The sequence below is a fragment of the Melanaphis sacchari genome, unplaced genomic scaffold (genome assembly GCF_002803265.2).
Source record: "Melanaphis sacchari strain LSU unplaced genomic scaffold, SCAv2.0 Contig50_pilon_pilon, whole genome shotgun sequence".
Lineage (NCBI taxonomy): Eukaryota > Metazoa > Arthropoda > Insecta > Hemiptera > Aphididae > Melanaphis > Melanaphis sacchari.
In genome coordinates, this window is record NW_020271344.1 from 2,201,093 (window position 1) to 2,213,957 (window position 12,865).

The 12,865-nt window shown below is 24.3% G+C and overlaps 2 protein-coding genes across 2 annotated transcripts; one reads left to right on the forward strand and one right to left on the reverse strand.

Annotated features, from left to right (window-relative positions):
• The first annotated feature begins 6,393 nt into the window (after positions 1-6,393).
• On the forward strand, positions 6,394-8,025 carry LOC112599319 (repetitive proline-rich cell wall protein 1-like). Its single transcript, XM_025346168.1, has 2 exons — positions 6,394-6,480; positions 7,337-8,025. The coding sequence occupies exons 1-2, from the start codon at positions 6,466-6,468 to the stop codon at positions 7,904-7,906; spliced, it is 585 nt and encodes a 194-aa protein (XP_025201953.1). The 5' UTR covers positions 6,394-6,465; the 3' UTR covers positions 7,907-8,025.
• A 41-nt stretch (positions 8,026-8,066) lies between these two features.
• LOC112599320 (cuticle protein 12.5-like) lies at positions 8,067-9,414 on the reverse strand. Its single transcript, XM_025346169.1, has 2 exons — positions 9,308-9,414; positions 8,067-8,665 (listed from the first exon to the last, which is right to left on the reverse strand). The coding sequence occupies exons 1-2, from the start codon at positions 9,314-9,316 to the stop codon at positions 8,255-8,257; spliced, it is 420 nt and encodes a 139-aa protein (XP_025201954.1). The 5' UTR covers positions 9,317-9,414; the 3' UTR covers positions 8,067-8,254.
• Between the last annotated feature and the right edge of the window lie 3,451 nt (positions 9,415-12,865).

The window sequence follows — 12,865 nt, forward strand, 5'->3', positions numbered from 1 at the left end:
AATACTAATATATAACATAGTGAATAATATTTTATATGTACTATACAATATTTAATATTAATTTTCTAAACATTGACAAAAATAGATTAAAATGATTAAATATATATATAATCAAATAATCTATCTATTGCGTGTTTTCCCAATTATTTGTGTATTGTGAAAAACATAGTCATTAGATAAGAAGTACGTGTCAATACGATCAGTTGATGTCAATTCGTCTGTTAGTATCATATGTATTTTCGTCTGGTTTTAATATAGTTAGTATAATATATTTTAGACTAAATATAGTTTTTTTTTAAAGTGAATCTTAATTTAAAAACGCCTTGTTTAATAATAAATACATTTATAGTTTTTGATATTTTAATGAAAAATAAAATATTTTTAATAACTTATTTTAACGTTCTTGCATATTTTTAGAGAATATATTATAATTTTTAAGAATGTAATGTATGCATACTTTAGAGCATGAAGTTCCTAGCCCTACTTATAACAAAGCCAAAAGTTTTAAAAACCTTACAACACAAATAATATTATACTTGGGAACAGTAATCAAAGTAACTAATTCAAGTTAAATTCCACAATAAAATTCAAAACGGGGGGGGAGGAGTGTTGCAGTCCCACAATGGTAAAAAACTTCCGATTAGGTATTGATGATCGAATCTTAGCATTAATACTATTATGAATTAGTTATTGCATATTAGAGTGAGAATGTAAATGGTGCACCAGTAGTTACTAATCAGTATCATATCAGTACTATATTGAATAACTACATTAAATTCTGAAATACTCATTTATGTAGTACTTTCAAAATTGTATACAAAATAAATGGCCATTTTTATGGTACTAATTAATATATAAGTATCACGTAATAATATATTTACCTAACTTAAAGTAACTTATTTTTCAATAATCAAACGCATATTTTGACATTTGACGTCACGATAAAAACAAAATTTTTTTTTTTACAAATATTGTTCCATATAAAGTCGAGTTTAGTTTAAGAGAAAAAAGTACTTTTACCGGTTATATTTACACTTTCTATTGTTTAAAACTTCCATAAAATGTATTTTATAATTACAGCAAATAAGTTCCCTTATTTAAACAATAATTAATATTAACTCAAATATTTCAATTCAAAAGAAATATATTCAAAATATTTTCAGCATTATCTATTTAAAAAAAAAATATCTTACGTAACTATTAAATAAATCAAAAAATACCATTTTAATGACATTTATAAAGGTATTAAATATTTAAATAAATATATTATGTAGTTAGTTTTAGTTATTATTATAGTATCTACATTATTGTATTGATAATAACTCAAGGACTTAAAAACTATTTATATTTTAAACAATTATATTTTTCTTCAATAAATACAAAAAATTTTAACTAGTACTTTTAAATTAAAACTTTTGAATAACTAAACTTAATCTTAACAATTTTAGTTAAATTTTTATTCATTCTCATATTAACATTTTTAACTAATAACTATAAGTACCTATCCTAGTAAAATATGATTTAATTGTAAATTGACTCTAATAAATTGATTTCTGTATAATTCTCAAAAATAATGATTAAGTGATATTTTATTGAAATAGTTTAAAATACTAAATAAATAAAATACAGTTTTTTATTATTTTTTTTACGTTAATAATTTTTAATATTTCTTAAAACACTATTTTATTCAATTATATTGATTGGATTTAGAATTTTCACATTTATTCATTTTATTACAATAATTTATTAATTTTTATTTGTTGCAGTTAACACAAAATAATTTATGATAAATAGTATTAAAATCATATATAAATATATAATGTAAATATATACCCAATTAAACACTAATATAATATGCAATTTATTTTATATATTAATTTGATTTGCTTCCTATAACCATTTATTTTATTTAAACTATTGATTATTATTATTTTCAACAAAAAAATAGAAAATATAATTTTTCATAATAATTGAGTTTAAAATGTGTAAAAGATTTTTATTAAAATATCTATAAACAATTTTTTTTTTATGCCAGATAAAATTTTTTATCATTTTAGGAGTAAAATTATTTCTGAAAAAAATATTATTTATTTGATATTTAGTTAAATATAATATGTTTTATACTACAGCAATCAGCTTTCTATCTGCAACATTAAACTTGTCACCACTTGAATTAAAAAATTCAGAAGTTACATATCCTCTACAAATGAATCGTGCATCAATAATTTACTAAATAATTTCGCCTAATGAAATCACAACGAAATAAATCAATAGCGTTTTAATAATACCATTAGCTTTGCGTTGTAGTGATATCGTAACCGATCAAGTCTATACGAGGCGTGACTAGCTGGTTTATAACTTTAAATAATGTCATTCAGTCATCCAGTAGTCTTATGAATGATGTCTCTACATTTTATGAATAAATATTATACACATAATTATTTTTTATTTACTCGTCTCTTGTATGGTTATGTCGAACTGGTTAGGTATGTCGTATATGTATAATACTTTTAATACAACTTATACAAGAAACAGTGTACAAAAATAAATAACATTTATAATGTCAACACACACCGGAAATACATTTTTTATGATAAAAACAGAAATTAAAATATGTATAGATATGAATACAGCTGATAGGCCAAACTAGTTTTTTTCAAAATCAAGAAGGTGTAATCTTAATACATTGTAGGTATACTATCAGAAATAATTTTTTCTAAAATCATATGATTTTCTTGTGATACCATTTACTTTCTATTATTATTATTCATTAAAGATGGCAAAATGTCAAAGTTTGTAACTTTTTTTAAGTTCATTATAGTTATAAAATAATTAATTCTACTACACTACTCATTATTATAGTATTACTAAACAACTGGGTACTGGGTAGATACCTATGAGTAAATTTTTTTTATAATAAATCCTATAAAATATCACGCAAAATATATTTTTTTGAATGTTTAAAGTGTTTAAACATTGTTTTCAGTGATTGGTTTATGGTTATTGTTGGTTTTCATTAACTGGAAATAAACCTCTTTTACTTTGTTTAATCTAAATTTATTGATTTTTGTATTGATTATTATTTAAATTTCATAAACAATAGATTAGCCGCTTATTGAGTATATTATAATAAAGATATGCTTTTTTTAATTTATTTACATACAATTTAATATGAATATGTTTATGTATATAATGTGTTTCAAATAAAATAAACTAAATTTTATCTAAAATGTGAAATGTTTTCATTTTAAGGTGAACATTTGTAATACCGTATACTTATTTATAATTTATCATTATTACTTATTAATATGAAAGTTAGAGACATACTACACTGAGCTATAAATTATGAGTCGGGGTAATATAAGATGCGTACATATTATACTTATATTAATTGAAAACTAAAAACAAATCGTAATATCTTAAAAGTATTTTTTTATAAATACCAAATGAATCTTCTTAATTGAGCAAAAAATAACAGCATCTTATTTAAAAAATAATGTATGTAATACAATTTTCTAACATTATAATTCATTTTCATTCAATTAACATCAAAACTGATTTATTATTATATATATATATATTATAATATACAAGAAAGAAGTTTTTTGTTACAGGTCAACTCTAAAACTATTCATTTCATCATCATGTGATTTTTTTAATTTATAGTCTATAGAGGATATCGTGGAGCAGGTCTTAAGCATAGTTTTTTAGACCCAAATTCTGTTTAAGAAATATTGAGAAATAGAATAAATCAAAAGTATTATTTGTTCAGGAAAATAAAATTAAAAAGCAATAGTAAAACTTTTTAACTTTCTAACTAGTTTTTATTATAAAGTTAAATAATAATTATCATTAGTTATTTAAATATATAAAATAAGTTAATATTCGTATATTTGCAGCTATTATAGACTTAACAACTAATCGACCGATTTTAACGAAAATTATAAGGGATGCAAGAAAAGTTTAGAAAGTATTATAAACAGCGTTAAAAATGTATCAAGTGCTATTATCGTTATTCAATACGCTGCAGGCAGAATTTATATGCTCATCTTAATAAAATTAGTTCACAAACCTAATTATTACAAAGATGCTGCAATTTTCTCCTGAAATGAAGTACCTAATTAAAACAGAGATCCTTTGATAAAGCGTTGTATTTTATGTTTATTTATTTTGTCTCGATCGAAGCATCTTATACAGTTAATTTATTAATATATTTCACTAATATTTAAATATTTTATGAAACATTAAAATCATATTATGTATTACTAATCAATTATATGTTTATTTATTTTATTTCAGCAGGTTTAACCCAATATACAAAGCAGTAATTATTATGGCGATCAATACAGTAATAGTGTAATACACTATTATAAAAATAAAGAGAAAAAACAAAGTAATAGTTAATGTTTGCAGGTTCTAATAAAATTAAAATAAGCCTACAATCATTCTTTCTTACTATACAAAAAATAATGCCCTATATATTAGTGCAAACCAAAATTTTCTATATGCTTAATTCCAACATAAAATTGTTATGATAAAATATTTTTTAATTTTAATTGTTACATTTTAATTTTATTAAAATGTTTATTAGCACACATTTTTTTGTTCTGTTCAATGATCTATCACAATTTTAAAATGGAACAATTTTTTTTTTTTACGAACATAAATAAAGGGAAAATTTATTAGCGTTTATATGTATATAGATATATAATGTATAAATAATTATACCTACTATATAATTTAATACTTGTGGTTGATTATGTCACAGAAGAATTAAACTTAGAAATAAAAACATTATAGTTTATCAGTGAATGAAACAGTGAAATTTTGTTTCAAAAAAATACTATATTCCGTTTCAATAAATGTCACTTTAAAGAATACACGCAAAAAACCGGATTTACAAGATATTAGAAGTCAACTACCTAATGCGTATCAATAAATTAGACATAATCTTTAAAAAAAATTACTCATACGTTTAAAATGTTTAAATTTATAATACATTGTTTTATGACATCCGGTATCATCGTAACAACCAACATAATATTATAATACATTGTATCGCGATTATACAGTTCCGGTTGACTGTTACTTAAACGTTTGACTTTTTAATTTTTATATAATACGTTAAAAATTATAGATAACTCATTACTCATAAAATTGCATAAGTTAAGACTTATGAAGTTTGTAATACATTTGATCTTTAAATGAAGAAATACAAAATACGCACTCTTATATTACTCTTATACACAAATAGACAATCAATATAAAGTTTAATGAATAGGAAAAACAAGCATCTACTGCTAAAATTTTTTATTTTGGATAAAATTCAACTAAAAAATAATTTGTTTTTGTCTTTGAATATAAACATTTTTGATACTAAATAGCGATAATTAATAACATGGTATTATTTAATCAAAATGAAAATATTATAGTATTGACAGAGGATATCAAAAAAATGTGAAGTTAACAGTTTGCTTAGAATTGTTTAAAAATTATTCACCTACATACATTATATAATTTAATTGGTCTTTATGTAATATAGTAAACTAATTTCGCAACAAAACTGTAGAGACCGAATATAATTTAGGATGTGATATCGTCCGGTTAAGCGTAGTTTTGACGATATGTCTTGATTATCTGTATTTAATTCTTCTTGGAGTCTATCGGCCACCTTGTCATATACCCAATCATTAAATTCCAATTTCAGTGACCGTGTTTATTTTTAAATATATTTCTATCTCAACGTATACTAATAAAATATGGAAAACAAACTACCATGTATTTTATGAATAGTCTAACGAACGTATGTAATATAATATTATATTTATCACATATTGAAAATTAACTAAATATATACTATCTACATTTCTTATCTTGTTTACTATTAAGTTTACCTGTACTAATAAAAAAACTATTTGTATTAAAAACGTTGTCATTTTTAAAAATTTGCAACATATAATCTACAAGATAATAATTCTGTAAACATACATAGTTTTAATAGAATCATCTTGTAAGAATAATTAATTGTGAAGTAATTAAAAAGATCTTATTAACTGATGAGTTGAATATTAAAGGGCATTATGTCACTTTTATAGAATATGAACGCGGAGATTTATTATTGTTAAAAATGTTAACAATTTGGTTTCGAAATGATGATAATAGGAAGAAGATCGGATAAAAATGAAAAGAAAATGTGGTTAATTGTTGTGTACTGTGTAGTAATAATAATCTTAAATACATAGAAAAATGTGGTTTCTTATAATGCTTAAGCAACCTTCTAAAACTATTGTATGATGATATGATGACAACAATAACATTTTGATAATTATATCAAGATCTTCATCAGAGTATAAAAGACAACAGATCCGTTCAAATGTGAAGTATAAGCACTTTAGCTCTCGATTAGTTAGTATAGTGATTATTTTAAAATTTTTCTATCTATACCAACTCTAAATCTACAACAACATGATGAAATCTTTAGTAAGTACAAAATTTAACTACGCTTTATATTATGTACGTATAATTTTTTTTTTTTTGAATTTATTATAACACTAATCACTAGATAGTGTTTATTATTTATAAATTTAAAAAAGATATGAAATAAATATTATTAATTATTGTCAATAAAATATTTATGTAAGTCCTATATTCTTAAACAAACTAGTAAAATTTGAATATGAACCGTGATTATTATAAATTTATTTTTTTATTTTTTTTTTTATGAAAATTTTGTCTCATTATATAGGCAGTGCTTTTATCTTGGTTTATTCTCATAGTTTTAAAAATATAATAAGTTTATAAGAAAAATCTTCACATGATGTATTCAAATTAAATTAAAGTAACACTAAATAGTAAATACTAAAAATATTAAATTTATTATGCTTAAATGTAAGTCAAAAAATTGATAAAAAATTATTATTGAATATTTAAATATCAATCTAATTAAGTCATGCCTACTTGTTAAACTAAAATAACTCAATTAATCGATTTTATAAAAATAATCTTAACTTTGAAAAATGCATTTAGGCATTAATCATGAATGACTAATGAGCCTAAATTAAATCAAGTTCTTAACGATTTAATACATCAGTATAAATACTTAATCTTAATGTCGTAGTACAAACATGTTGTTAACGTTGTCAGTTGTGTAGACTTTGGGCCAAGTAAACTTTTTTTTTTTAATACAGTATTATATTGCCTGTAATAAGCACAATTCAGTACTGTTATAAATCACGTACCTATATCTTAAAATATTCAAATAAATATTATATGTTAATATGATTTTTTCTTAGTATTTATCGTAATATTTAACCTCCTTATTTTTTTTTTTTTATAGATTATCATGATGATCGTCGTGTCTGTGGCCGTAGCCGACGAAAAGGCGACAACCAAACAGGATAAGCGTCAAATATCTTCATACAACGGTGGTACTGCTGCAACAATTGCACAACCGTTACAAACGCCACAACCGACACCTGGTGCAGTAGCAATCAATAATGTACCTTCGTACCAACCAAGTTATTTACCGACTTGTGTGGTACAACCATACGGCAATAGCATTTTTACCAATCCATCGGTACCCGCATATCAGCCCCCGTACTATAACGGGCCCACTGAGTCATTTGTACCTCAATACCAGCCGCAGCAATATCCAATCGCTTATCAGCCACCGCAATATCCGATCGCTTATCAACCAACGCAGTACCCGATCGCTTATCAGCCACCACAATATCCGATCGCTTATCAGCCGTCACAATATCCGGCCACTTACCAGCCGCCGCAATATCCGGCCACGTATCAGCCGCAACAGCCCACCCAGAGTCCAGCGCCGTACTCGTACAGTTACTTCACTTCGGCGGCCAACAATGCCAACAATAACGCACAGTTGTCCTCCACTAAGAAGTAGTACGTGTTTTTAAACCCGAGGAGAATATGCCCAAATTTTTAACGCTGTTATAATTATATAGGTAACATGTATATTTCTGTCAAAATATAAATCATAATAAACGCAGACTTTTACGAGAATTCAAATCATTTTTATTTTATTAATAAATACATAATATAATATTTCACAATGATACAGACATATTTATATATATATACAAATAAAATAAAATAATATGATTATTAACAATGGTTTACTAAAACTACGATTGCCGACGATGTGGTAATCATATAATTCAGATTATATGAATGAAATGTTCTTATTACTGCGACTCAGCGGGTCGATTGAAGAGTGCAATGTCATTAACAATTAGTAGATAGACGGGGCATAGTACGGGGCCTTGTAGATTGGTGCATGGTGGTAAGACAGAGGGGAAGCGTAAGAGATGGGAGCGTGATAGGGGAGGGGTGCGTGATAAGAGAGAGGCGCGTGGTAGGAGATTGGCGCGTGGTAGGAGATTGGCGCGTGGTATGGCAGGGGAGCGTGGTAGGACAAGGGGTAGGACAGTGGAGCGTGGTATTTCAGTGGCGATACGAAGGTCGTAGGCAGAGCCAATGGAGCAGCTGGGTAAGTGAGCGGTGCGTGGTACGCAGGGTAGCCGTAGCCCAGTCCGTAGATGCTACGTTTGTCTGTCGTCTTGGCAGGAGACGCTTGTTGCGGCTTGGCTTCTTCGGCGAACGCGCAGACGGCAAAAGCCAACAATAGAACGGCAGCTACGTACTGAAAAACGAGAAAAACCGTAAAACGTTATCTTCATTGATCCGTTATTCGCGTTATCATCATATAAGTGTATAACCTGCACACATTGTCTTAGTTATAAGCTACAACTTACAAGTACATATAGAAGTATAGTGTGCCGCCACCAAATCGAAAAGACGTTGTAATGATATGAGCCATGAGGTACCTAAGTAGCTCATTATACTAATTGATTAAAATTTATTGTCAACAAGGCGGATAATAGGTATTAACAATCATAATTTAATCGACAATATAACTCTAAATGTATTAGAGACGATTTAATTTTTTTACTTGATATAAAATATATCAACTCCTTTATGGTATGATGTGTATTAAAATATTTTAAAACGATTATAACATAATTACACGTAGATCGCAGATGTGGTTTTTGTAAGTCTTGAAAATTAGTCGTATTGTCCACAGTTAAAAGTATTAACCAATAAATACATTTGCTATTTAAGCAACGCGTTTTATTTCGTACGAAAAACTAATCTAAACGTCTATACCTTAAATATGAGATACATATCGCAAACTTTTTTTATATTTTGAAAAAAACAGTGACTCATAACTAATAGATTTAATAAAATATTAAGCGCGAGTATAAAACATATAAAATAAACTTACAGATTTCATGGTGATTGGTTTTTGTTGGTCTGCACAATGTGGATAAGAGATAACAATATTTTATTCTGCTTGCTGAAGAAGCTGATTGATTTGTGATCTATTTCGAACAACAGTTGTGCGTTTTATAGTCCGACAAAACTGGATCAACGGTGTCAGTCAAAGTAGCCGCCCCTGTGCTTAATACCCAAACGGGCCATCTAGTGGTCAGAAAACTTGTTTGCGCTTTGTCGTGTAATAAAACCATTTTATCTTTAACACGTAAATTGCACTTTATAATTGTCATTGTTATGCACGTAGCTTTACCTACTGCTTACGTTTTACTGTAACATTCGAAAATCTTTAGTTAACAGCATTTGACTTGCATAAAATTAAAACAATATTTCCATACAAATTAAACAAAATACATTTCAATCTCAAGCACTCGTGCTTTGATACACGCAACCAATATAATTAATATTATAGACTATATTACGTTATAGTTTGCGTGTGTACACAAAAATACGAGTAGTAAGAAAGGTATAAAAAAAAAAAGTAGATTTACGATTTGGAAATCCACGTAATTTTCATTATCACTTACTCTTGGTTACTTTTTTAACTGTCATACAGTTATGTAAATGGTAAGATATTTTAAATTATTCAAAAATTAGAATTAAAATACACATCAAACTATATACTTTAAACTCAAAATTGGATCGAGCATAAAATATTTTATTTAAAATAAAAATATATATCCTTGATCTAAATAAAACTTGTTTGAATTACGAAAATAAAAATTACTCAAGCATATTAATTTAAAAATCTAAAAATCTATTTTATAAAACGTTTTATCTATCTTATACATTTTTATAAGCTATATTATGTATATTATAATATAACAACTTTTTTATCATTAATATTAGGTATAAAGTAAATTAATTTAAACATTTATTTAATGCAATTAATTTATCTTAACAATATATATTTTAAATCTAATATTTAACCATGGAAGTTTAAAACTATTAATTGCTAGCTATAAAGTAAGTACGTACTTGAAATTTTCTTTCAACAAATAATATTTACACCTCTATTTTACAATACTATACTAATATAATTATTTATGTACAACTTCTTATGTAGAATACAGATTTTTGCTACAGATGATCTGTAAAACATAATATAGTTTTCGAAAAAATCTAAAAACAAAATAAATTACATAACCACAAATAATGAAAAAACTAAAAACATATTATCGTAAGAAAAAATAATAACTATATATTAAACCAATATAGATCAAAATTACTCATTATTTGTATAATAATAAATGTTTGTTTTAAACTGGTAAAATATCTTTAAATTATCCTTTTTATAAAAGTTATATTCATTATTTATTAATTAAATTTTTTGCATAAAAATATTTAAAAAAAAATATTAATTTGTTTATTTATTCAGTTTTCTTTTTTATAGTATATAATATATGCCGTAGGCTTTAGAAAAAATGAGTTTTGTTTACAAAAAGACAAGGCTCTTTGCGATGAAATAACTCGTTTGCAAACTAATAATTATTTTCTTCAAATCACCAGGTTCTTTTAATCTTATTGCAGATAGATAATAAGAAATTAGGCTTTTTAATAACTATAATTATTATACAGTAACTTTATTCTAATTTATTACTTGTAAAAATATCTTACTTCTTTGCTTTAAAAGTTACTCGTACTTGTTAACAAAACAAAATAAAATAAAAGAATTATTATATAATATGTAAACTATACAAGTACATACCTATTATATTTATTTAGTGAAAATGTTTATTATTGTATAATTTTAAATAACTGTTATATTAAATTTATTTATAGAAAATCGAAAAAAATAATAACCTAATGGTTAAATATTTACATGATCAATAATAATAATACACTGTTAGCTCAAAGTGCCACAAAAAACAATATTTAACAATAAGTAAATAAAAATTGATACATATATTTTATTTTTCGTTAGTTATTCAGTGATATTAATAATATGCTTTAAAAACAAATAAATAAAATTAGTTGTTTAATAGTTAAAAACCGTGTAATAATATATAACTTCACTACTCTTCACTAAATAAATATAATATGTACTTATATAGATTAAACATAATACATTGTTTGTTCATTTTTTTGTACAAGTTATTAATTACGATAATATTAATATAATATAACAATTGTAGATTTTAAAAGGCCTAAATGCTGTTTAGATTTCTACAATAAGATTGAAAACAGTCTGCCGTTTGAAAAAAAAAATTAGTAGTTCACAAACAGGCTACTTCATTGTAAGGAGTCTAGTCCTTTTACAAAATAACTAATTTGTCATATGACCTACGACATTATAATAAATTATAAATGTATAAATGTGTTAATATATACCAATGAATACTTATTGAGATCGTCATTTTCGGGATACAAGGGAATTTATTTTCACTCCATAAAATGTAGATACTTTAAACATGTGTTTTAAAGATTTATTAATAAAATTTAAATTGATTCTCGTTTTTATAACATTAATAGCAAAACTTTAATGGTTTTAAAAATTTTTTAATTTTAATTATTCTTTATAACTACAGATATTTTTGTTGAATATTTTATATATTTTAATATAAAATTATTATTATTATAATTTTTAAAGTACCTAACACTGATTATGGGCAGCTTATTTTAAATTTTTTATACATTCCACGAAAAATTCTGAAATTACACCATAATCTATTATTATACTTAGCTTAAAGTTTTGAATACAATTATTGTACTTCAATAGCATAGATAACAATTAAAATTTATTTTTGATAATGTGATATTATTATACCACATTATTATTAAATTACAAAAGTTTTTAACAATTAATTAGTCTATATTATACTCCATACTGATATGGCTAATAAGTAATAATTAATTGATGTATCACATATGAACTAACCACTATGCGATAATTATTGAATGAAATTTAATTTTATAATTTTAAAAGTAAGTATGAATTCAGTTTTTAATTGATTTAAATTATTCATAGTAAGTTTAAGTTAAATTTTTATCTCCTATTAATTATCTTCAAATTCGTTATCTAAATTATTAAATTAACAACATAAATAAATCAATGAAATTTGTGTCCATTTTAATTCGGTAACATTTTGAAAAACAAAAATTATTTTATAAAATAAATTATTTGCAAAAATACACCATAATAGTTCAAAACCCTTTAAAATAATAATATAAATATATGTATATATATATTATAATATATTATATGTGTGTATTTTCAAGATAAACTATACTAATTAATACGCAATGAATGAAAATTATAATATTATAAAATATAGTAATTACATTACAATAAATTATACTAATAATAAGATAGTTATAATGCTAGTTTGATTGTATCAAACAAAGATTAAGGAGTATTTCTATTATATTTTAATTTATAATCAATTGAAACATAAAAATCGATCTAAAATGTAATAACACATCATTACAATTTTAGATTAATAAAAATATTTTAAACAAATGTAAAATTTAAATTTAACTTTTATCTACTATTTATATATACTCGTAG